This window comes from Ambystoma mexicanum, chromosome 5q (genome assembly GCF_040938575.1).
Source record: "Ambystoma mexicanum isolate Mex_15411 chromosome 5q, UKY_AmexF1_1, whole genome shotgun sequence".
Taxonomy (NCBI): domain Eukaryota; kingdom Metazoa; phylum Chordata; class Amphibia; order Caudata; family Ambystomatidae; genus Ambystoma; species Ambystoma mexicanum.
The window spans coordinates 896508231-896532649 of NC_090933.1; the positions used below are offsets into that span (position 1 = coordinate 896508231).

The 24419-nt window shown below is 47.8% G+C and overlaps 1 protein-coding gene across 1 annotated transcript in view; it reads left to right on the forward strand.

Moving 5' to 3' along the window:
* The window catches only part of PTDSS1 (phosphatidylserine synthase 1), a 1048798-nt gene that overhangs the window by 653157 nt on the left and 371222 nt on the right, over positions 1–24419 (forward strand). The window contains exon 6 of the mRNA XM_069621400.1: positions 11750–11901. Coding sequence (XP_069477501.1) covers positions 11750–11901 — 152 coding nt within the window. The remainder of the gene's footprint in view (positions 1–11749; positions 11902–24419) is intronic.

Genomic DNA, 24419 nt, shown 5'->3' on the forward strand with positions numbered 1-24419 from the left:
AGGTTTCCCTGCGTCTCTTAGATCGTCCATTTGGTTCTTTAGGTCCAAGAGAGCCGTTTCGGTGCCGTGTCGTGGGCGGAAGCCAGATTGCCGCAGGCCAAGGAGACGGTTTTCTTCAAGGAACTTTTGGACTTGCAGGTAAGCTGCTTTGTCCAAGATTTTCAGCAGGAAGGGTACAGTGGTGATAGGTCGATAATTCCCCGGGATCGTTGGGTCCAGCGAGGGTTTTTTGAGGAGTGGGCGTACCCAGGCCTCCTTAAGTCCGGTTGGAACGTGGCCAGACTGGAAGGATGAATTAATGAATGCTGTAAGGAAAGGAGCTAGGATCTGTGCTGAGTCTTTAATGAGACTAGCTGGACAGGCATCTCCCTTACAGTTGGAGGGTTTGATGGACTTGAGCAGGGTGATGACCTCGTGCTCAGTAATATCTTTGAAGTCAAAAGATGGAGAAGGATTAGTGGTGGACGGTGTGGTGGGTTGACTATGTAGGTTAGCTATGAGGCGGGAAAGGGCTTTTTGGTGGCCACAAATTTTAGTTTGAAGAGTGTTAAGCTTGTCTAGCATTGCGGATTGAATGCTATTGCACCAGTTGTCATCTTTGATGAGAGCAGGAGGAGGAGAGGGTGGTTTTTCCAGTTCCCTGAATATGGTGAAAATTTCCTTTGACCCAGATTTGGCGTCGTAGATCCTAGCGTTGAAGGAGGCAGCTTTAGCTAGGGTGATGTTAGTTTTGTAGGATTTAGAGATGGCTTTGAACGCATTTTTGGTGGTTTCTGAAGGGTTAGCTTTCCAAATGGAGAGGGCAGTCCTCTTTTGCGCCCGTTGTTCAAGGAGTTCTTTGGAGAACCATGAATTAGCGTGTTTGGTTTTCTTAGCTTTTTTGAGCGTCAGTGGCGCAACGGCGTCAACTGCTTGGGTGATGACTTCTTTGAAAGTGTTGGCTAGGGTTTCTGGGTTGTTGGAGAATGGGGCCTGCAAGGCGGGGTTGCGGAGGTAGGGTGCTAAATTCTCGGCTGTGAGCTGGCGGGAGCTCCTGGCGAGAGTAGCTGGGCAGGGGGCGGGAGGTGAGTTGGTCTCTTTTTTGGTGCGAAGGTTGAATTGGATGTAGTGGTGGTCAGACCATGGGATGGGCGTGTTTTCCGTGACAAGTAGTGAGCAGCTATGTTGACTGATCCAGTCGAGGGTGCGCCCCTTGATGTGGGTGGAGTCAGAGACAGATTGCGCAAAGCCCAGGGTGGATAGGGCGTTCTTGAGGGTTTTGGCATGGGGGTCCTTAGGGTCATTGAGCCCCAAGTTGAAGTCGCCCAGGAGTATGACCTGTGAAGTCTTTTTGATGTTGTTAGACAGTGCGAAGATGAGGGTGTCATGGAAGTCAGTGCAAGGACCCGGAGGTCTGTAGACAATGTGCACAGTTATGGTGCAGTTAGGAGAAACATTAATTTTGAGTGGGAGGTAGTCACTATTGTGGTCAAGTTGCCCTGCCATTTCCCTAATAGCAAAGGTTTCCCTGGCGATGAGGGCCACGCCACCACCTCTTTGAAAGGTGCGGTCCTTCCTGAATATGGAGTACCCCGACGGAATAGCCAGAGATAGTGCCGGGCCTGAACTTTCATTGAGCCAGGTTTCTGTGAGGAATAGGAGGTCAAGATTGTCCTTAATGATCAGGTCGTTGATGTCGAGGGCGTGGGCAGGTACGGAGCGAGCGTTGAGCAGGGCGCAACTGAGGGTGTGGACCGGAGGAGGTGTGATAGAAGTGGGTGGTCTGGGGGGGGTAGTGGGTGGGTCAGGGATAGGGGGTAGTATGTTTTTGGGATTGGTCGTGGTGTCGGCACTAGGCATAACAGGTAATGCAGAAACATCATTAGGCATAAGGGCAGTAGTATCAACAGTGTCAACAATATCAACATTTGGCATGGGGGCATCACTAGGCATAACTGGCGGTACATAATCCACATGAGGTGTAAGTGCAGCAGAGACAATAGTAGCCACATTGGGCTTGTAGGCATCACTTGGCCTGGGCGTAGATGGTAGTTCCGCGACAGTGTTAGTAATGGGCATTTTGATTTGGGCGTCTGATGAGATTGGGCAGGGATGAGGTGCAGTGGCTTCAGTGTACAATGGTGCCATGGCGCAGGCAGGCCTGTGGGGCACAAGAGTGTCATCCGGGTAAGTCGAGTTGGAGTTGTGCCTGCGTGACGGTGGCAAACATCTGAGACCTACCTTTAGGTTACGGTCTACTATATTCGGGGTGTAGGTGATGGTGGGGCAGGTGCGCGACCGGAGTCGTGCTTTTCTGAAGCTGCACGGCACTGTGCGCAAAGTAGTAGGGAGGGCCTTCCCCCATGATGAGTGGGATATGCAGATATTAAGGCAAGTGGCCTTACCTTGTGTGGGACAGCATAATGGCGCCTTGCGCGCCGTCGAGCCAGACTGCGGCTTCGCCTGCCGGTCTGCCTCCTCTCCCTTTAAAGCAGGAGAGGAGGGGCTGGCGGGCGCGGCAGGCAGATCAGCTGTGCCGAGTCGCGCTGTGTGGGAGGGGCTCTGCTCCTCCATGTGCACCGCGGGCCGGGCCGCGTGCATCATAATGGCGGCGGGGTGGGGGCTGCAGCTGTGGATCCTGGGGGGGTTCCTGGTGTGAGGCCCTCGCAGCGGAGCTGCAGAGAGCGGCGTCGGCCTTTCCCAACGGCCTTCGCCATGCCCAGTTCCCCAAGGGGAGCTTGAGTCGTGGTTGCCTGTTCTGGAGTACTGGGGCACCAGAATATTGTGGTCCCACTGTATAGTGCGGCGATTAGGTGGGGTTGGGTCGCCTCCCTGGTCTGCTTTTGCCTGGGCTCACTGTTGGGGGGGAGGGGGAGGGGGAGGGGGTTTGCCCTTTTGGCTGCTGGATTTTTCAATGGGCTTATGGGGGGACCTGAGAGGGGCCATCGGCGTATGCTGCTTCCTGATCTTGGGTTGGGAGAAATACACTTTTTCTCTCTATATCATCATGCAGACAGTTTTTATTTGTTAGGCGCGAGCTGTCTCCTGCACCTTTAACCTCCCTGAGGGTCTAGTAGAGACACTGCTTCTTCCCTTCGGTAGGCCCACTGCAGAGCGCCAGCACCAGGCGCGTTGATCAAAGTGTGGTGTGAAGGGCGGAGGCGGCGCACTGAGCCGAGGTCCGCCGCGAGCGGATCTCCACCATGTATGTGCTGCGCTCGCGTCGTAGACTGCCTCACTTTCACTGGAGCCGGCGGTGACGGATGGGGCCCCTCAGTTTCGTCCGCTTGCCATGCTGTGGGCGCCCACAGGGGGTCCTCAGGGCACTGCGCTCCACCGTAGGGGCCTACATCGCCGAGTCTGTAAGGTGGATGGGGGGACTTGAGTGTCGTGGCTGCAGGCACAGTGAGGAATATCATTTTTCTCTGCGAATTTGGCTCCGATTTTCTTAGGGATTTCTCCCTGCTGTGGGGGGGGGGGGGGGTTTACTTCCGACCTTGCTTCGTGTGGTTTTCAGCCTACAGGGGTGTCAAGCGGTGGGGGCTTTTACCGCATTACGGGACACGAGGTACAGAGCTCACTTGAAAGAGGCGAGCATCCGTGCGCCCCCTGGTGGCCGATCGCATTTTCAATTTTTAACTTCCCCCAACCAGCGTTTACACCCCCCCCCCCACCCTCCCAATTTGTACGTTACCTTTATCTAAAGCATTTACATCTCGTTGCCCTACCACCTCACAACAAGATTTGCAAAGTCGTCCCCCCCCCAACTTGTAATTTAACTTGGGCACAACCTTCCACCTGCCACCACCCGCACCATGTGATGATGTTTAGTTTATTTGCATATATAGCGCGGTGAACCGAGGGGTAGCTAGGCGCTTGGGCTTGAGTAGAGGTTACATACATGTGAGGTTATATAATTACAGAAATTTACAGTTACATAATATACAATATACATAGGTATGGTTGGTGATGTTGGTTGCAGACATGGTTAAGGTGCAGTGTTAGTCATTTTACAAGATTGAGTAGTAGGAAAATGTATCCTAAACTGGGATTTGAACAATATACATGTATTTACAAGTTGAAAGTGGAAGAAGTGGGTATGGAGTTATGTGCAAGAGTTTGCGGAGAAAAGCCATGCTTTGACTTTGAGGCGGAAGGCGGGGAAGTGGCGTTCATCTCTCAGTGATGGAGGCATGGAATTCCATATTTTTGCCGCTAAAACTGGGAAGCTAGTGCCGCCTGATTTGGAGTCTGTATTTGGGAATGTTGAGGCAGTGCGCATAGTTAGTTCTAGTGGGTCTGGAGGATGTTCCGGTGCAGAATTTGTAGACAAGGTATTTTGGAGCCGTTATGTGTGATCATGAGGGTCCTGAAGGTAATTCTGTCTTTTATGGAGAGCCAGTTGGCAGTCTGTCTTGCGTGGGTGATGTGGTCCGTACATGGGATGTTGAGGGCTGCCCTAAGGGCGATATTGTGTAAGATTTGAAGTTTGTGGATATTTTGCTTGCTGGTTCCTAGGTATAGTGAGTTGCAGTAGTCGAGTTTGGAGAGTATCAGGGCTCTTGCCAGAATGTTACAGCAGTGGGTAGATAGAAATGGTCTGCAGGCTGTTATAAGTTTAGTGGTGTAGGCGGAGGCAGTGGCCTTGACTTGTCTTGTAGACACTGAGTGTTTTGGCATTATTGGAGACCTCAATATGGTTTCCGTTGATGTTGAATGAGTTATATTTTGGGTCCAGTTTGAGGCCATGCTTAGCCATCCAGTCTTGGATCTTGCTGTAAATTTCATTGAGAAGGGCTGAGTCTTTCATGTGACCCTGTGAGTGTGATGAGGATCTGTGTATCATCAGCGTAGTTGGTGTATAGGACATTTGTTATCAAAGAGGTCAAATAACATCTTAGTAAAGATGTTATAGAGGGTGGGGGGGGATGCAAGAACCTTGGGGAACTCCGCACATGATTGGTGCTGGTTCTGCAGATTCGTTGTCTGAGACCACCCTCATGGATCTTTCAGATAGGAAGGATTGGATCCATTTGGCTGCATTAGGTGAGAAGGATGCAGTGGTGGTTAGAAGTGTGGTTAGGATGTTATGGTCGACCAGGTCGAAGGCCGCAGAGAGGTCAAGAAGTAGGAGGGAGGGGTGGACTTTGTCTTTAGCCTCATCTATTTGGATTTTCAGATCTAGATAGAAGGGCTGTCTAGGTCGGAGGCCCAGAAGGTTATGCATTTCGAGGTGGTTCTGGATTTGGATATAGGCTGCTTTATCCAGGATTTTTAGCAGGAATGGGACGGTGGTGATGCAACGGTAACTAGTGGGAATGTTAGGATCTAGAGTTTTTTTTTTTTGCAGTGGTTTGACCCAGGCGTCTTTCAGATTCTTAGGTACAGTACATGATGCGAAGGAAGCGTTTATGATCGTTGTGATGAATGGGGCAAAGTCCTTAACCCCTTCTTTAATGAAGGATGCGGGACAAATGTCCCCTTGACATTTTGAAGGTTTGAGGCTGGTAATTATTGCTTCAACCTAAGCAATGGTGACCGGGGCAAATTCGAAGAGTTCTGCGTTGTTGTGTTGGAAGTTTGTGGATTTGGTTGGTGGTGTTTGTACCTTTGGTCGCTAGGAGGTGTCTTTTGGCTTCTATTTTTGTTTGGAGTAGGGCTATTCTGTCTAATAGTGCCTTTTGCATGTTGGCGCACCATGTGGCGTCTTTGACACAGGTGGATTGGGGGGGTTTTGGGTGCTTCCATTTCTCTGAGAATGGCGAAGAGTTCTTTCACATTGGATTTGGCGTTTTGTATTCTGTTGTTAAATGACTCTTTTGCTATTGATAATAGCTTTTTTGTAAGTGGTGTCAGCTATCTTGAAGAGATCTTTGTTGAGGGGTGAAGGGTTTTTAGCCAGGTAGATTCTGCAGCTCTTTTAGTTTTCCTCAATGCTTTTAGTTCAGGTGTGAACCAGTTGTTGAGGTGGTTGGGTTGTTTAGCTTTTCTGGGTTTGATGGGGTCGATTTGGTCTAGCGCCAGTTGTAAGTTTGTATTGAACGTGTTAACTAGAGCTTCTTGATCTAGTACAGGGGTGTGAAGTGGATTGATTATGGGTTGGATGAGTGGGCGGATAGAGTCCATGGTGATGGCCTTGTTGTTCCTAGTCGAAGCAGGAGGAGACTGTGTGGTCACTGGGGGTATGTGACCCCAGAGTAACTCATGCAACTTTCCCGAGGCATGTTAGCTGCAGCTACCTTAACCAGGCTGTCAGGCGCATGCTGCCGCCCGGGCTATTTATTTACTCATTTATTTGTGCCTGTCTACCTCTTCTCATTACACACCCAGGACATGTCAGATATATTTTGTCTCATATTTTCAGTCACCAGGATCCTCTCCCCCGTTTTCAGGTCTTTGGTTTCTGTTCCGATCTCCATCTCAGAGTTGGGGAGGGTTCGGGATGGAAGCCTCCACATAGTTCATGGCCTCAGTAGGATTCTCGAATAAGTGCACCCTCCCTGAATGTTGAATCTGAAGTTTTGCCGGAAATATCCGTGCATATGGGACCTGCTGCAATCTCAACTGTCTCTTCATCGGTCTGCATGTTCTTCTGAGCCTGTATCCCTGTTGTAAAATTGGAATAGTTGTGTATATTGCTTGCCTCCTATCATAGAGTTCCTTGTACTTTAGACAGTTTCAGTATTAGGTCCCTGTAATTTAACAATCTATCAATGATAGTGCGGGGAGGAGCCCCAGGTCTTGGTATTGGGGCCAACATATGATGGGCTCTCAACTAAAAATTGTTCAGGAAATGAGGCTGAAGAGAACAGGGATTTGAGGAGCGACGTCACGTATGTTTCCATTTGGCCTTTACAGGCTGATTCCCGACCCCAACAGTACACACGTTATTTCTCCTAGATCGTGACTAAGTCATCACATTTGCCTTTTATCTTGGTAAGTTCAAATTTCAGATTTGTTCTATCCCGATCATGTTGGTCCACTTTGTCCTGTTACACTAATTCGGGCCTCAGCGTCATTTATTCGTCCGCTCTCCTTCTCAAGCTTCGATTTGAGTGACCCCATCGTTGCAACTATGTCGTCCAGCTTGACATTTATGGACCTAAAGCCGGCCTGCACTGTTGGAAGAAGCTGGTCTTCTCGTTGTCAATTGGAGGTGTCGGCGCGGTGTCCATTCAAAGTTACGAATAAAAAGTTTCGAAATGCAATATGTTCGAAACCAAAGGATCCCAAAAAAATTGTGCGAATTACTTTTTTTAATGTATTTTTTGTTTTGTTTCGTATAGGAAATATTAGTTGTATTTCCCCCAAAAAACAGGTGTTTGGGGGTGAGAGGCCCAAAAAAAAACCGGGCTTTCAAATTTATTTTTTTTTCCCGATCATTTTGGTTCGAAGTATTGCATTCGATCCTTTTGTATTCGAACCTTTCACTATAAACCGGTGGCGGTTCAGCATCAGACTGAGGCGATGTGCTTGTCACTGGAGTTTGTGAGCTGGTGAAAGAATCCATTGGGCCTTTCTTCTTGCCCCCTGCGCCTTTCTTCATCTTCCCACAATTCCGGGAGGAGAAGCGTTCTACTGTGGGCAGCTGGGTATATTTTGGTGTCTCCCTGCAGGTCGAGCAGATGCGTCTCCAGGGTGGGTTATACTACTATGGCACTGTCGCGTGTATTGTAGACTAGGGGGTCAATTCTCCTTTTGATTTTAATGCCAATTGTATTACGGGCATTTTCCAAGTAGCTCTCAAGCACAGGTCTGCACTGAGATGGAGTGTCGTAGTTCTGTCTGCTTCCCAGGATTTTGTGTAATGCCTGAAAACAGTTAGAAAAAAGGAATGCTTCCCTTTGTTTTGATTTCAAACGGTATTCTTCTGCAAAGCATGCTTACTCTGCCCCAGGTCTATGGGGCTACCCTGTTTTCACCTTTTGTGTCCCAGCAGGATCTACTTATATGTTAGGGGCTAAGAATCCAGTGCTGTTCCTGGTACAGTTGTGTCGAGGGGGAGACCAGGGGTCAGGCGGCCGTAACATTATCACTCCTCAGTGCTTCGTGTCCCATCAGTGCTATCTGGGGCCAGCCCGCATTATGGCGTCGTTGCGCACTTCCACCTATAGGATGTTTATATAATGCGATTATCGGCGCTCACTGCTATTGACATCGACCAGTGGCATTAAGGAAATGGTGTTGTGCATTGTCACACTGCTGAGTATATTGAGCAAAGTCAGGTGCACATCCAATATTGCTGCCGTTGGGCGCTCCCACTCTCCGTGCCTCCTGAAGCGGGGTAGTTGTTTTAGATCCCGTGGCCATGGCCGAGGGGGGCATGCCTGGACCGCAACTTCACCCCGAGCAAGATTTATATATATCGCCCATGTACTGGAGCAGGGCGGGGTGCTGTGAGGAATCCAACCACGCTGTGTTGGTGCTGGCTTCCGCCAACACTGTTTGATTCAGATGTGGTGCGTCCTTTACCTCGCGGCCCGGCTGGCACTCGTTCACGGCCCTCTCCCGATAATGACCAGACCTCCTCTGCCCGATCCACCATTAGGATGCCTTATGATCAAGGTGCCAAAGCGCTGCCGGAAGGGGGTGTCACATCCCCAGAGAAGACCGGGGACAAAACAGGGTGTGTGGCAGGGCGCAAAGCTGGGTACCTTATGGCTGTTTTGGATGTTGAGAGAACGGCTTCCTCCCCTCACTGTCCCTCCGTACCAACCTGCAATCGCAGGGTATGAATGGTCTTAGTCGGGGGTTGCTTCGCAGTATTCCGCCATTGGTGGATCAGGTCCGGTGCGCTTCACTGCACGCCCGCGAAGGCTCCTAGGATGTTAGGCAGTTTACTTGAAGTTTGCCGGCCGCTCCGATGGTCACGGAGGTAGTCAGGCGCCACTGGTCGACCAGTGCAATGGTCCCGCTAGCCTGACTCCTATAAAGATTCATGATGCAGACAATTGTCGCTGATACAAGTGTAAGAAGGACCCTGGAGTCATACACAGAGATGTGTAGCGATCAGCTACGTCCCTGGCAGGCCGCACAAGCCTTGCATTCGCCTTCGTTGTTGACTCCCTCAGCATGGAAGTCTATCGCAAATTTTATCCACACCACGTTCCAGTCTGCTTATTTACATAATTTCTTCAACGCAGTTGTACCATGAGGCTTGAGGAGTCACCAGGTGCCGCACAACGTCTTCCTCTTTGTCCTATTGTTGTATATTCGTATTTGAAAGGCACCCAGCAAGATATCATTGTGACAGGATTTTTCCTAGGACGGATCCTTGAAGCTAGGCAGCCATTTCCACTGCTGTTCAACAGCGCCCCCTCGACTCTACCACTATTTTTAAAAACTTGAAGGTAGAAAGCCTCTCTTCTCCTAAGGTTTCTGGTCTCCCAGGCACTCTTCAATAGATGATCTTTAGATAGTCTCTAGTAATCACTTTTACCAGTTCATACAGTTCGATTAATGTGGATTTTACTGTGGGTTATGGTTTATCCTACTCTTTACCTGGGTGGTTGTTCTCACAATTATTCTTTCCCTCAGGGGTCTTACATTCCCGAACAGTTAATTTCTCTTAGTCTTTCCTTCTTAGCTTCCTGTGATATTTTCACAAAGTTCGATTTTATTGCTATAGTCCTTTTTTTTTATGATCAACTCTTCTGTCTCTTGGACCTTCTTGATATGCGTTATAACCAATAAGATCATTCCCAATGTATTTGTCCTGCAGGTTTCTTTCTACTACTCTTGTATTTACTCTTTCCTGACTGTGATGAGTAAGAGCTCTTTAATGATTCTTGGTTTCTTTTATTTCATGTTTGTTCAGTTTACTCTCCTGACTGAGGACTAGTATGAGCATCCTGATAATGATTCTCATTCATTCCTATTATATTGTTACTCTTTTGACTGGGACGAGTACGAGTAGTCCAGCAATCATTCACTCTGTCCTCCCCAGGTATCCCGTTACCCCCTTTACCTTTCGCGTTGAGGGTTCATGTCACTGGTTCTTGACGAATTCAGAATGGGTTTAATTTTTTCCTTTCTGACATCTCACATGTCTGTGCTTTTCTTTCTCCTCGTTTCTTCCTAGTTGTCAGTCTGCTTTCTCAGATTTCGAATTGTCCCGAGCTCGCTGTATTCAAATGTTTTCACCGTAGTTATTTGGTCCTCCAATCCACCATGAATCTCCCGTGGTTACCCACCACTCTGGGACTCGCTCTCGCTCGTCAGGACATCGTGCATTCACTTGCTTCCCTGCTGAGTGTCCAGCTACTGACTGTAGCACTTCGGACAGCTCCGGGCTTTGCACGACGGGAGAACACTTCACGTCTTGCCTCAGTTACCTTTAATCAGCGGGTGTGCCTTTTTGAATCTCGCGGTCTGTTTTCTATTTCCCTGGATGGGATGATGTAGCTGGAGGGCTTTCCCTGCATACAAAGCCATTTCTTCTTCTCTTTCTGTACTTGGTTCTCTTTTCCTCCATAGGGCTGCTTCTTCTTCACAGTAAACTGGGATTTAAAAAAGGATATTTTCTCAGTCAGGTTGGCAGTAACAGATGTTAACTTGTTCTTCAGAAGTTTTACCTATCAGGAATATACGCTGGTTTCATCTTGAAGGGTCTTCTAGGGAGTTCCTCCTGAGAATGGCGTCCTGGTCCCCAAAGGGGTTGTCTCTCCCGGTGAGGTCCTGCTTGCCTCTATCCCCATAGGGAGGGTATTGCAATGCAGGCTTAGCTTGCTAGCCTCACAGGGAGGGGTTGCTCACCCTCCCTACCCCCTTGGCGGGTGGGGGGAGAAGGGATGAATTCCCACAATTCATCACAGCACATATAAAAGTAACCCAAATTCCTCTGTGTAAAAATCTTGGATGGTACGCTTCAGTGCAATGGGGATACTTTTGTAAAGTTGCTTATGCAATGTTAAACATATAATAATTCAAAAGGGAAACCACGTTTCCCAGTACTGATAGTCTGAAGAACTGATCAGTTTCCCCATAACATTTGAGCATAAGGCAAGAGAATTGAAGCTGAAGGACGGGATCATAACCAGAGCAAAAATGTGGTTCCATAGGAAACTATGAAGGGGAAAGTTTGAAAAAGAAAATCTTTCCTAACAATTGCCTCCTGTAAAACATGCAAATATTATTGTATCCATTCTTACAAGGGGACTAGTTGTTCATCAAAGCTAGGCAAATATATTATATTACAATTTGATATTGCAATAGCCAGGTCTTTCAAACATTTTGGTAAAATACAGACTAGCCCAAATCTGGCAGAAAGGATCATTACAAAATGTAAAAAACTGTAAACCATATCAGTATTTCTAAAAAGATAAATTTGTCAATACCATGAGAAGTCGAATTGAAGACCCCCAACCGGAATGCGTGAATTCGATTGCAGAAATGTACACGCACAGTTGAAGGGACAAGGAGTGGCTTTTTTTGCTTGTCGCTTGCATCCTACAAAGAGGTTCTGGTATGGGCTGCCATTGAGAAGGAATAAAACCATGGTAGACCAACAAATAAAATTGCTTATTTTAAGGTTGCATTATTCAGTTTCACTTGTCCTTCATTGATCTGTAACATAAACTAACTAGTTGCACTTCAGGTGCCTGTTCGGGATGTGTGCTTTTGTAAAGTTAAACTGTTAAATATTGTTTAGTTGTGAGAATCTTGGGTGTTTTTTAATTTATTGCTCAAATTACTTTCCTTTGTCAGCAAAGAGACGGGATGCAAAGAAAGTATTGTTACTCACATCCTTTTTTTTTTTCTTCTTCTTTAGTTGTTCTTCATGCATCTTTTGCCGAACTTTGCAGAGTGTTGGTGGGATCAGATCATTTTGGACATCCTATTATGCAATGGGGGTGGCATTTGGCTTGGCATGGTCGTTTGCCATTTCTTGGAGATGAGATCTTACCACTGGGCGAGCTTCAAGTAGGTCATTTAACAAGTCTCTTGCTACCGACAGTAATGCATCCAACAATCTCTATAATATGATTAAACACAAAAACACTGGAATGCAAAGTGGAATGTGCAACCTCATATAAAGTCTGTTTCATGGTTTAATTTTCCAGACCTGTTAACTTCTCTTTATTTACCAAGTCCTTGTTAACCCATTGTTTATAGATAGACTTAGTCTTTCAAACTTTTGAGAGAGAGAGATTTTTTTTTTCTGAGGCTGGTGGAATCTGCTTAGATCACATGCTGTGCATAGGCTGACATCTAGTGGAAGCTGTGGAGTATTACAGTTGTTTTCGAAACTCGAAAAGGTACGTCGAATAGGCCGTGGCAGTAATACTATCCCTAGTGTGACGTCCCCTGTACCCATGATCCCTCATGCGTGTAGATCCCTCAGATCGTTTTTTCCACCATACTAGTCAGACGCATGTGTACGGAGTTCCTTTCCACGTACAGCCTTATATATATTTCAAATACTGTTAGATCTCTTCCTATCGTTTATTCACCGAACACAGAAGAATGAAGCTGGTGACGATCGGAGAGACTTCCGTTGAAGACTGCTGCGACGGACCCCAGGCCTTGGAACGCCACCTCGGGCCTTGGACCAGTCACTAGGGAGAGTGGGGGGGGGTCATACATATATTCGCCCCGCTGCCATACCTTGACCTTATGGAGAGTACTCCGTTTAAATTCTGCCCCAAATGTAACAAAATGTTATCCTGGGTGGATAAGCATACTGTTTGCAATTTGTGTCTCCCCCAGGACCAGTTTGAGGCATCTTGTAGACTTTTCAAGCCTAAAACCCTAAAGGACCGCTCCACGAAGCGCTGGGCCCACTACGCCAGGCAGCTCAAGGCCATGGATGTAGAGGGCACCTTCAGCGATGGCAGCAACGCTGCCGATTTGGACGGTGAGGGCAGCAGGGCGGCTTAATCGACCCAGGTGCAGACCCCTGACCCCGTAGGACTGGCCGGTGGCCATGTTGTGGGGACCACACCCGGCGACAAAAGAGCAACACAAACATCCACCACCATGCACATTAGCCCCAGCCGAGACTCGACACGCGTGTCGAGCGATCGGCAACGGTCGACACCTAGAGAGCGGTCTACCAAATTCTTGTCCTCTGGGCGTTCCTGATCCCGGTCACCCCACAAGGCCCACCCGTCCTCAGACGGGAAAGGTGTCATCCATCAAACCGCCACAGAGACCCGATCGTCTGACGATGACACTTTGTCTCAACCCACTACCGAAACTAGACGCTCCACGTCTAACCCTACACCCAAAATTCGATTCTCCTCGTCAGATCATGCCCCCGAGAGTCGACGCGATGCATCGGACCAAGCGGAAGGCCCCAAGAATTCTAGTAAAACCACCTCTGGCCATGGGGGAGGGGGTAAACACCTCAACAAGTCATCCAAAGATACTCGCACTCGTAAAGAGAAGCATAGGGAGGACAAGGCTGCTAAAAAATCAAAAGAACCCCAGTCAGCCCCCAAGACCAAGGTTATACCTCCCACAGATTAGGGCATGGGCCTTACCCCTCATTCTGTTATTATACCTAGCTCCAAAGAATGGAGCTCGCAGGATATAGACAGAGTAATGAGAAGGATGACATTTTATGGCAGATTTTCATGAAAAGAATCCAAACTATTTTCAGAGTTAAAAGAACACCCCTCCCACCTCAGCTCCTTCTGGTTCCAGGGCCACTCCTGTGTCTCCTCATCCCCCTCCTAAGAGGGTTCACTCTGATACTCCCTTTCAGGACTTGGTCATAGACCCCTTTGTAGTGGAGCCTTATGACCTAAATTCTTGCCATGAAGAACCTGACCCTCAATTCGAGGAGAACAGGCTGCAAACCCTTCCTACGACAGGAATGATGACCAGGAGGCTGAAGCTGAGGCTGAAGCTTACTCTTTAGACTCCCCAATTCCTAAGGGCCCTCCTGTTAATGATTCTCCAGTCGATAATCGGCCTCTCCTTCATCAAGTATTGGCTAAGGCTGCAGAACACCTACAGATAGATACACAGGAAGTTCAAGAGGACAGGGATTTCGCAGAGCAAATCCTGGGAGACAAAAGGGCAATAACTCAATCCATCCCTTTACTAAAATCAGTCCAGCGCAGAATTCTGCCTTCTTTGCAGACACCTAACCTCACAAGTGCAGTAAATCCATGTTATTTCACTCTGCTCCCTCTGACCCTTTATATATCCAGAGATAACTAAAGCCAGATTCCATGGTCGTTACCACCACTAGAAAAAGAGCAGGAACCCCACTTGCTTCCTCGGAGGCTCCTCCGGATAAGGAAAGCAAAAGAATCTATGGTCTTGAGAGGAAAGTCACTTCATCTGCGGCTTATCAGGCTAGGATAGCCAACAGTGACACCCTCTTAGCAAGTTTTAATTGCCATAAGTGGGAGGAAGTATCTGCATTGCTTTCCTCCGCACCTAAACCTTTGAAGTCCCAGTTAGTGCAAGTAGCAGCTCAGGGGAGGGCAGTGTCGGGCTGTCTCCTGAAGACAAACTTCGACGCGGCTGATAATGCTGGTAGAATAATCGCTGAAGGTACGATCATTAAGAGGTATGCACGGTTAAGACCACCAGGATTCAAGCCAGAAACTCAGGCAACACTGATATACATGCTGGTTGAGCCTAACATATTATTCGGCAAAGCCGTCGAAGATGCACTCAAAACGGTGAAGGATGAGTACGACACCTTAAAATCCCTTGGCCAACTCACCAACAAAAACCCTCTGGACAGAGGGGAAACAGGGGCCTAGAAAGAGGGCCTTTCGAGGCCAAAATTACCAAAGAGGGTCAAACTATAGCAAAAACCAGGGCTCATCGTGGGGGAATTATCAGTCACAATCATCCCAGCGCTACTCAAGAGGGCAGCGCAGAGGTTGTGGGCGGGGCAAGAGGCAGCCCCGCTAGAGGTGGTATGTCACCTGCCAAACAGTGACGTTCCGCTTCAGGTCCCCTCCCATGGATCCCCAGTAGGGGGGCGCATTACCAACTTCACCCACACATGGGAGGGAATCACCTTGGACAGATGGGTGCTGTCCACAGTGTCCGGAGGCTACTGCATCGAATTACTAGAGCGCCCCCACGACCCTCTTCCACGACAGAAAGTACACTTGCAGGAACATCAGAAAATCCTCCTCGAGGAGATCGCAACTCCATCAAACGACGCCATAGAGGTTGTCCCGGCAAATCAGGTAAACTGGAATTTATTCAACCTACTTCCTTGTGCCAAAAAAAGATCTCACAATGCGCCCAGTATTAGACTAGTATGTGAAGCCACAAAAGTTCTGCATGACTACGCTACAACAGGTAATCCCCCTGCTAAAAAAGGGGATTACATGACAACACTGGATACGAAAGATGCCTATTTTCATATTTCAATGTTCCCAGCGCACAGAAGATTCTTAAATTTCAAGATAGCGAACCAGCACTACCAATTGAAGGTGCTACCCTTCGGAATAGCCTCGGCTCCAAGGGTATTCACCAAGGTACTGGCGGTGGTGGCAGCACACCCAGTGTACCCTTACCTGGACCACTGACTCATTACAGGGGTGTCCCCCCTGATTGGCAGACAAAACATCCAAAGAACCATCAACCTCCTCTTTCAATTGGGCTACTCCATCAACGAGAAAGTCAAACCTCGTGCCAGACACCTCCAAACAGTTCCTAGGAGCTGTCCTAAATACTTAAGAGGGGTTGGCCTTTCCGTTAGAGGAAAGAATTTGAAATTTGTTGCTGCAAATTCTTCAATATCAAGCCCGTTGACAAATAAGGGTGCGCAAAGCAATGCGTTTGCTAGGCATGATGGTGTCTTGCATTTACCTGGTTCCCCATGCGCGCCTGCACATGCGACCCTTGCAGGAGTGGTTGGCGAAACAGTGGTCTCGGGCAAGTGGTCAGTGGGACGATCTAGTGGTCGTTTCACCAACACTAGACCGAATCTTCGCTGGTGGACGAGAGAGAATCTAAGGAAAGGGAAACCCTTCTATGACCCAGAGGTTCAGGCCGTCGTCACAACAGAGGCCTCCCTAACCGGACGGAGAGCTCACTACCTTCACCACTCAGCTCTGGGTCTGTGGTCTCGCAAGGTTGCTCAGAACCACATCAATCTGCTGGAACTTCTAGCAGTATTCAGAGCGCTTCGGGCATTCGAAACCCTCTTATCGAACCATTCAGTGCAGGTCCTTACAGCACAACTGCCATGTTTTACATAAACAAACAGGGATACTCGTTCTCATAATCTGTCCAAGCTTGCCCAACAAATTTGGAAATGGGCACTCAAACGGAAGATTTACCTGTCAGCCAACATGTTCCAGGGGAATTCCACTCGCTAGCAGACCCTCTGAGTAGAGATCACCTTCCAAAGGAATATGAATAGCAATTACACCAAGACATCGTAGAACACCTCTTCTCTCAGTGAGGTTTCCCCACAATAGACCTATTTGCCACAAGCAAAAACAGTCAATGGCCAGACTTCGCGTCCAGGTTCCCCCAGCCAGGCTCCAAGGGGAATGACCAATGGATGAACTGTTCAGGGATATATGCCTACGCTTTTCCACCAACCCCTCTGAGGAAGGTGGTGAACAAATTACACAAGGAACCAATGACGCTTATCCTAGTTGCTCCTATGTGGGCCAGACAACCATGGTATCCACATCTGCGCAAACTGGCGATGTGCGATCTCATCAAACTCCTGTGCCAGTACAACCTACTCACCCAGCACGAGAGACTAACAGTGCACCCGCAGCCACACTCGATGAATTTGGCAGCATGGCTCCTGAAGTCATAGAGTTCAGACATCTCAACCTGCCACAGAGATGCATGGATATTCTGAAGGACTCAAGAAAACCAAACACTAGGCACTGTTACTTTGACAAATGGAGATTTGTAATTTGGTGCCAATCTAAACAAATCAACCCCATAGAATGCACTCCATCCCACATTCTAACTTGTATGCTCCATTTGCTAGATGCGGGGTTAGTGTTCAACTCCCTAAAGGTCCACCTGGCGGCTTTATCAGCCTACACGACTTCCCATAATAGGGTCTCATGGTGGAAAGTACCGGTCATCAAAGCATTCATGGAAGGAGTAAAGAGACTCCACCCTCCAGTTTTCAATCCGCCGCCAGTGTGGGACCTCAATGTGGTACTCTCTAAGCTCATGGGACCCCCCTTCAAGACTATGCGCAAGTCTAGTCTCAAGCACCTGACTTATAAAACTGCCATCTTAGTGGCTATCCCTTCCATAAGAAGAGTTGGTGAAATTCAAGCATTGTCGGTGCAGGATCCTTTCTTTGTTGTACACAAAGACAAGCTGGTTTTACGTACTCAACCTAGGTTCTCCCCTAAATTCATCTCCAAATTTCATGTAAAATTGTCAATTGAGCTACCGGCTTTCTTCCAGGAACCCAACAGCTCAGCTGAGGTAAAACTCGGCACACTAGATGTGAGGAGAGCAGTCCTCTACTACGTAGACAAGGCCAGGCCGCTAAGAAAAACAGATCAATTGTTTGTCTCCATAGCACCAGGCAGAGAAGGTGACCGCATTTCAAAGAATGCAATCTCTAGGTGGATAGTCAGATGTATCCAACTGTGCTATTCCCTATCAGATAAGACGGTGCCTTTTAGGCCCAGGGCTCACTCAACAAGAGGCCCAGGAGCCACCCTGGCTTTCATTGCAAATGTCCCCTTAGACAGTATTTGCAAGGCAGCTACATGGAGCTCTGTACATACTTTCACTCACTCAGCACTACTGCATTGACACTCATTCCAAGACAGATACACAAGTGGGACAAGCGTTCTAAGACATTTATTCGCTCATGAACCTTCTCACATCCCACCTTACTTCTCACCATCCCACAAGGTTACTGCCTTCCTTTTCTAACGCAACCTCCAAAAACATCCCCCAGGGAGACACCCTTTGAAGTTTTCAGACCCGCTCCTACAGCAGTAAGTTCTAACCCTGCTGGAGAAAGCTGCTATAGAGCCGGTACCTGTAGCGGAGAGGAACAAGGGATGGTACTCCCCGTATTTTTTGATTCCCAAAAAAGACAGAGGATTGAGACCCATCTTGGACTTAAGAAACTTGAACAAGTTCCTCAGGAAGGACAAGTTCAAGATGGTCACTCTTTCTCAGATCCTTCAGGCCCTTCACCTTCAGGATTGGTTGGTGTCATTTGACCTCCTGGATGCTTATTTTCATGTGCCAATTCATCTCAAGCACAGAAAATACCTGAGGTTCGTAGTTGGCCACTCATTCTATCAGTTTTGAGTCCTGCCATTCGGATTCACCTCCGCCCGAGGGTCTTCACCAAGTTGATGGTGGTGGTGGCAGCACACCTCAGAAGAGGGGGTATTCAGGTCTACCCCTATCTGGACAATTGGTTGATCAGGGCACGTTCTGCCGAACAAGCACTGGATCATCTGAAAGTAACCTGCCACTTCCTGCACAGACTGGGCTTCTCCCTCTATTTCAAGAAGTCACAAATGACACCTTCCCAACAGCTCCAGTACATAGGGGCTGTATTGGACACATCCTTGGGAAAGAGCTCGCCTCCCAAGTCAAGGGCTCAAGACATTCTTCAGATGGTTTCCAAATTCCAAAATGACCAAAATCACCAGGCCTATGACTTCTTAAGGTTGCTCGGCCTCATGGCATCCTGCATCTTCTTTGTGCCAGAGGCCCGCCTGAGGATAAGATCACTTCAATGGGCTCTAAAGACTCGATGGTTCCAGTTCTCAGTTCAAATGACAAATTTTCTTAAGATTCTGAACAAGGTTCGGCAGGATCTTCTGTGGTGGACTTGCACAGAGAATATTCTAAAAGGAGAACAGTTTTGGCAACCATGGCCAGAGATTACAGTAGTGACAGACGCCTCACTCATGGGGTGGGGAGCTCATGCCAACGATCTGACAATCGGCGGTCGTTGGTCTCCATCGGAGTCCAAACTACACATCAACCTTTTAGAGCTGAGAGCAATCAGACTAGCGCTGAAGGCTTTACTGCCATCTGTCAGAGGAAAACATTTCCTGATAATGACGGATAACACAGTGGCCATGCATTATCTAAAGAAAAGAGGAGGTGTAGGGTCACTACCTCTGTGCAGAGAGGCATTGCAGCTCTGGTATTGGGCAATTCAAGAAGGAATCTCCTTAACGGGACGCTCTGAGCAGGCAGAGCACGGTGTCCCACGAGTGGGAACTGACTCAGGAAGTCATTCAAGAGATCTTCGGCCTTTGGGAAACCCTTCAAGTAGACCTATTTGCGACCGGAATCAACCAGAAGTGCGAAAGGTATTGCTCAAGGGAATTTCCCTCGAGAGGAACCCTAGGGGACGCGTTTGTGGTGTAATGGAACGTTCCACTATTAAATGCATTCCCTCAGATTCCCATCATTCCTCAGGTCATCAGGAGACTGAGACGGTTTGGAAACCGCATGATCCTAATTGCCCCGGATTGGGCGAGGAGAACGTGGTACCCAGACCTTCTAGACATGTCCATCTGTCCCCCCGTACGTCTTCCTCCGAGAGGACGTTCTTTCACAAATGGAGGGTCAGGTTCTCCAGCAAAACAGAAGGGTGATGGCTGGGAGGTTTTGAATTAATCATAACCACGGGCAAAGCTCTGGGCAACGCTCCAGACCATCGTTTTTCAGCCTGCCAAGCCATTACAGAAGGGGAAAAACCATATGCAAATCCGGCTTGGTCCTACCCCAAAAGGGGCAGTCCAGCCCGAACTGCTAGGTCACATCCCTTCTGCACGAGACCACAAGCATCCCCAGACATGTTTCAGCCTTTTTGGGCGTCATCAGTGAGGAGTAGCTTGGGTCTCTAGGCCCGGCAGACTCGGGACCAACGTCTGGGCATGCCCGTCCCACTCGGGGTGACTTTAGCAAAACAGAAAGGTGATGGCTGGAAGGTTTTGAATTAATCATAACCACGGGCAAAGCTCTGGGCAACCCTCCAGACCATCGTTTTTCAGTCTGTCAGGTTCTCCATCCAGAGGTCAAGATTCTCAACCTTCACGCTTGGTATCTGAAAGGATGAGATACAAGGATTGGGACCTTCCAGATGACGTCATGGAGGTGTTGCTTTCGGCAAGATGACCAGCAACAAAATCTCTATACCGTTGCCGTTGGAAAAAGTTTTGCAACTGGTGCAGAGGAAAGAATGTTGATCATTTTTCTATGTTCTATTCCGGAAGTACTGTCCTTCCTCTTGTCCCTAGCACATAGAGGTCTAAATGTTGGGAACATTAAAGGTTAATTTGTAGCGCTTTCCATCTTCAAGCGCTCGTCGCAAGAATGCTCCTATTTCAAAATTCCTTTAGTAGTACTATTCTAAAAAGGACTCACCAATGTGTTTCCTCCTTATCCTTTCCAAGTGCCAATGTGGGATCTTAATCTGGTTCTAAAATTTTTAATGTGTGCCCCTTTTGAACCCTTGCACACTTGTCCATTAAGATTGCTGACATGGAAAACTGCTTTCCTAGTTGCTTTAACATCTGCAAGAAGAGTGAGCGAATTGCAGGCACTGTCTTCTGGGCCACCCTATACTGTGTTCCATAGGGACAGAGTGGTGTTAAGGGTTAAACCCTAATTTTACCTAAAGTTGTATCCAATTTTCATTTAAATCAGAAAATTGTTCTACCCGCATTCTACCCTCCACCTCATCCTAGTAAGGAGGAGGAAAGATTGCACAGGTTGGATCCGAGAAGAGCTCTAAGCTTTTACATTTCTAGGCTTTCCAAGCTTAGAGTGGATAATCAACTTTTCATTGGCTACACCGGAAGGAAATTGGGTCAATCGGTGTCAAAACAAACCATATCACGTTGGATTGTGCTTTGCATTTCAGAATGCTACAGATTAGCAGGAAAAGAACCACAAGAAGATTTAAGGGCCCCTTCCACCAGATGCATCGCCTCTTCGACAGCCCTTCAAAGAGGTGTTCCCATAAAATCCATTTGTGAAGCAGCAAGTTGGTCTTCGCTGCATACTTTTTCAAATTTCTATAGCGTGGATGCTTCCCAGTCTAAGGAGCTGAAATTTGGTAAAGCAGTACTATATTCAGCCATTTAAGGGTATCAAAAAAAAATAATCTGCTCCCTCCCCCAGATAATTGTCCATACTGCTTTGGTAGTCTATCTAAGATGAGGAATACGTTGGAGGACACAATCCACTCGAAGAACAAGTTACTTACCAACTGGTAACGTTCTTTCGATTGGATGTTCCTCCCAACGTATTCCTCATCGCCCTCCCAGCCTACCCCTCTGTAGATTTTTCTGGGTTATTGCCACTTCAACTCTCGAAAGGCTGATACCTGCCTACCGGCACAGTTTACACACTAGAACAAGGGAGGGGGAAAAACGGAACTGAGGCCAACGGGTGCCGCGCGTGCTACTTGCATACTCTATGACGTCACCCTCGACTGAGGCCTTCGAGGGACCATCGACTCGATGACACCGGCGCCCTCTGCCGAAAAAAAATTCTGAAGCAGCTAAAGCTGGATGGAATACATCTAAGATGAGGAATACGTTGGAGGAACATCCAATCGAAAGAACGTTACCAGTTGGTAAGTAACTTGTTCTTCTGATGCTTTGTATCTGCTTAGATTCACATGCAACCCACCCTTCCTCCCCTCGGAGAGAAGGTGCATGGATGCTTATGAGCTTGTCCGATACGTATCTGCTTGGATACAACTGTACTCGCGCTACACCTCATGGTACCTCATGTCAGAAAAATAACAGTCTGAGGGACCTCAACGCGTGAGGCATCATGGGTACAGTGGACGTCACACTAGTGATGGTATTACTGGCAAGCCCTGTCGACGTCCCTTTTCAAGTTTTGAAAACAACTGTAATACTCCGCAGCTTTCATTAGATGTCGGCCTATGCACAGCATGTGAATCTAAGCAGACACAAGCATCAGAAATACGATTACGGTGAGTAATGTATCCCATATATTTGTTTCTGGAGCTTGTGCATCTGTTTAGATCACATGCTCTGCATAGTCCCACATCTTGTGGTAGTCGTGTAGTATTACAAGATTTGTTTTCAAAACTCAAACGGACGTCGACAAGGCGTTTTAGTAATAGTATCCCATGGTCCTTCACGCGTCGAGGTCCCTCCAATTGTTCTTTCTGCCATTGTGGTCGGTCGCAAGTTGCAGAGTGCCTTTCCAGGCTGATGCCTTTGATTAGTTGAAATTTTATTAATAGACTTTTCTTTCTTTCCTTATTTGTCCGCTTTTTGCTGCACGGCCAACAGACTGCTCGAGGAACTTTATTGTCGACTACTTGACTGAATAGGCGACCAGACGCTGCCTACACAGGCCTCTTTGGGCTTCGGCCCTTACAGTAGGGCGAGAGGGGGAGGTTCTTCATACTAACGTCTTGAAAGAATGCATATTCAGCTGTCCCCTTTCCCTTTTTCTCGCCAAACTGCCCTGTCAATAAATAATGGACAAAACTCCCTTTAAATTTTCCTCTGGAAGGACACGCATCGAGTGTGCAATTACTGTCCCTAGGGAATCACCCTGAAAAACTTTGCAAGTCCTGCAAACTTTTTCAACCTAAGATTCTAAGAAATTGCACCAAACGCTGGCCTGCTTGCCAAGGCCTCCATCGACGTGACGGAGCACTCCAGCAAGGACAGTATCGGGGTCCTTAGTGACGCCGAAGGCGAGCAGAGTTCGTCGGAACCCCATGTGCGGGCCCCTGACTCCAGTAAGTAGGCCGGCGGCTCTGTGATAGATATGACACCCGGCGGCCATAGCCCATGAACACAAAGCACATACCCAACGGCCGACTTTCGACAAAAGCGGTGTCCCCAGAAAATGCCTCAGGTTCTTCCCTGTCCTCTGGGCCATCGCATACGCTTTTGCCTCACGACAGAAACCGGCCCCAATTTCGATTCGGGCACTGCACACAATGCATATGTGCATTCATAGGAGCATTTACATTTGTTTTTTTATAAGTAAGGGAAAGGTAGATGCAAAAGATTTGTAAAAGATTGTTAAGTGGCAGTTGGTGTGTGGAAGCTTAATATGGTCATAGGGTTATATGTACAGTGTTTGGAAGCGATTGGTGGATGGATGTGTGACTGTTTGAAAGGAGGCTTTGATGGAGTGTTATGAATATAAAATTAAAAAGTAATGCACTGTGCGATGGTGTGCACGTGCCATCCGGGTCTATTAATAATCCCCAGCGTGGAAAAGGGACTGTGGAAACCGTGGATAGTTAAAAAGGTCCATCGATTATGGTTCTTATTATGTCCTTTTTATATTTTTCTGTAGTATACAATTGTCCATTAGGACCGTGGGCGGGGGAGCCAGCCAATCAGGTGGCTAGGAACGCAGGCTTGAACCGCCGGTACAAGCCTGTATTTTTCAAAGCCACCTTATGGCCGGCCCTTCCCACTGCCATCTCCCCCCGCCCTCCCCACCCGACTTCCCATTTTTATTTATTTTTTAGTTTTTTTTTAGTTTTCTTTCACCCCTTACTTACCTTTATTCGGTGGGGGCAGGTACTGCTGCCGCATTTGCTTCTTCTCTTCGCCTCCTGAAAGCTGCCATGGAAAGGCAAGGAGGGGCTCCGTATGGTGGCCTGCCTTACCTTTTAACTGCGGGCATTGTTGGAAAAGGATTTTCTCTCCTATAGCTTCCCGCTGCACACGTTGCGCTGTAGGAAGGAAATGCTGGTGGTAGTTTTTTTTTTTTAGTCTCCCGGGTTACTGTTTTTTGGCAAACCGGGGTGCTTATCGCCTTCATCCCCTGTTGCAGGGGCTGGAACGGGCAATAAAGGCCCAAAGCCCTTGTTATCCACCCTCGCTTTTCTTGGGCCAATAACCTGGCCATTATCCCCCGTTCCAGCCACAAAATGCTAATGGGAATGTTGGAGAAAATTCAGTATCTTATTGAGAAATGTAAAGTGGATGGAGTCTGCAAGATTATTATTTTTTATTTCTATTTTTTAACTGTGAAAGGTGGTTCCTAAAGGAACCTTTTTTTAATTTATTTTTTTTGCAGGAGAGGTCAGAGGTCAGACAGTAAGGTGGGGAGGGAAATTAGGGAAGAGGCACCAACTACTAATATGGAGGGGCATGTGGACAGGGGAAGATGTTGCACATGTTACATCTAAGGTAGGGGGCAGTGATTATTATGCTCCTTGATTACAGCTTCAAAAGCACTTCGAAATTGCTCCCCCCCTGCAGAGTGGTGTGTTGCAGTGTATACAGAGTACTGCTGTTTTCGAAAGATATCAACAGCCTCTTGTATCACTTGCAAGGTAGCTGGTTGGATTTTGTGTCCCACAGAAGTAGAAGATGGCATGATAACCTGTTCTGTGTATTTTTTCCACTTTGAGAGTCTGCAGCCATCGCTTTTTGCACACTGTACTCTGTACCGGAGGAATAGCCATTTGGATATCAGTATTTGTCCCGTCCACAAGGGCAGTCAAATCTCCTTTGAACAAGAGTACC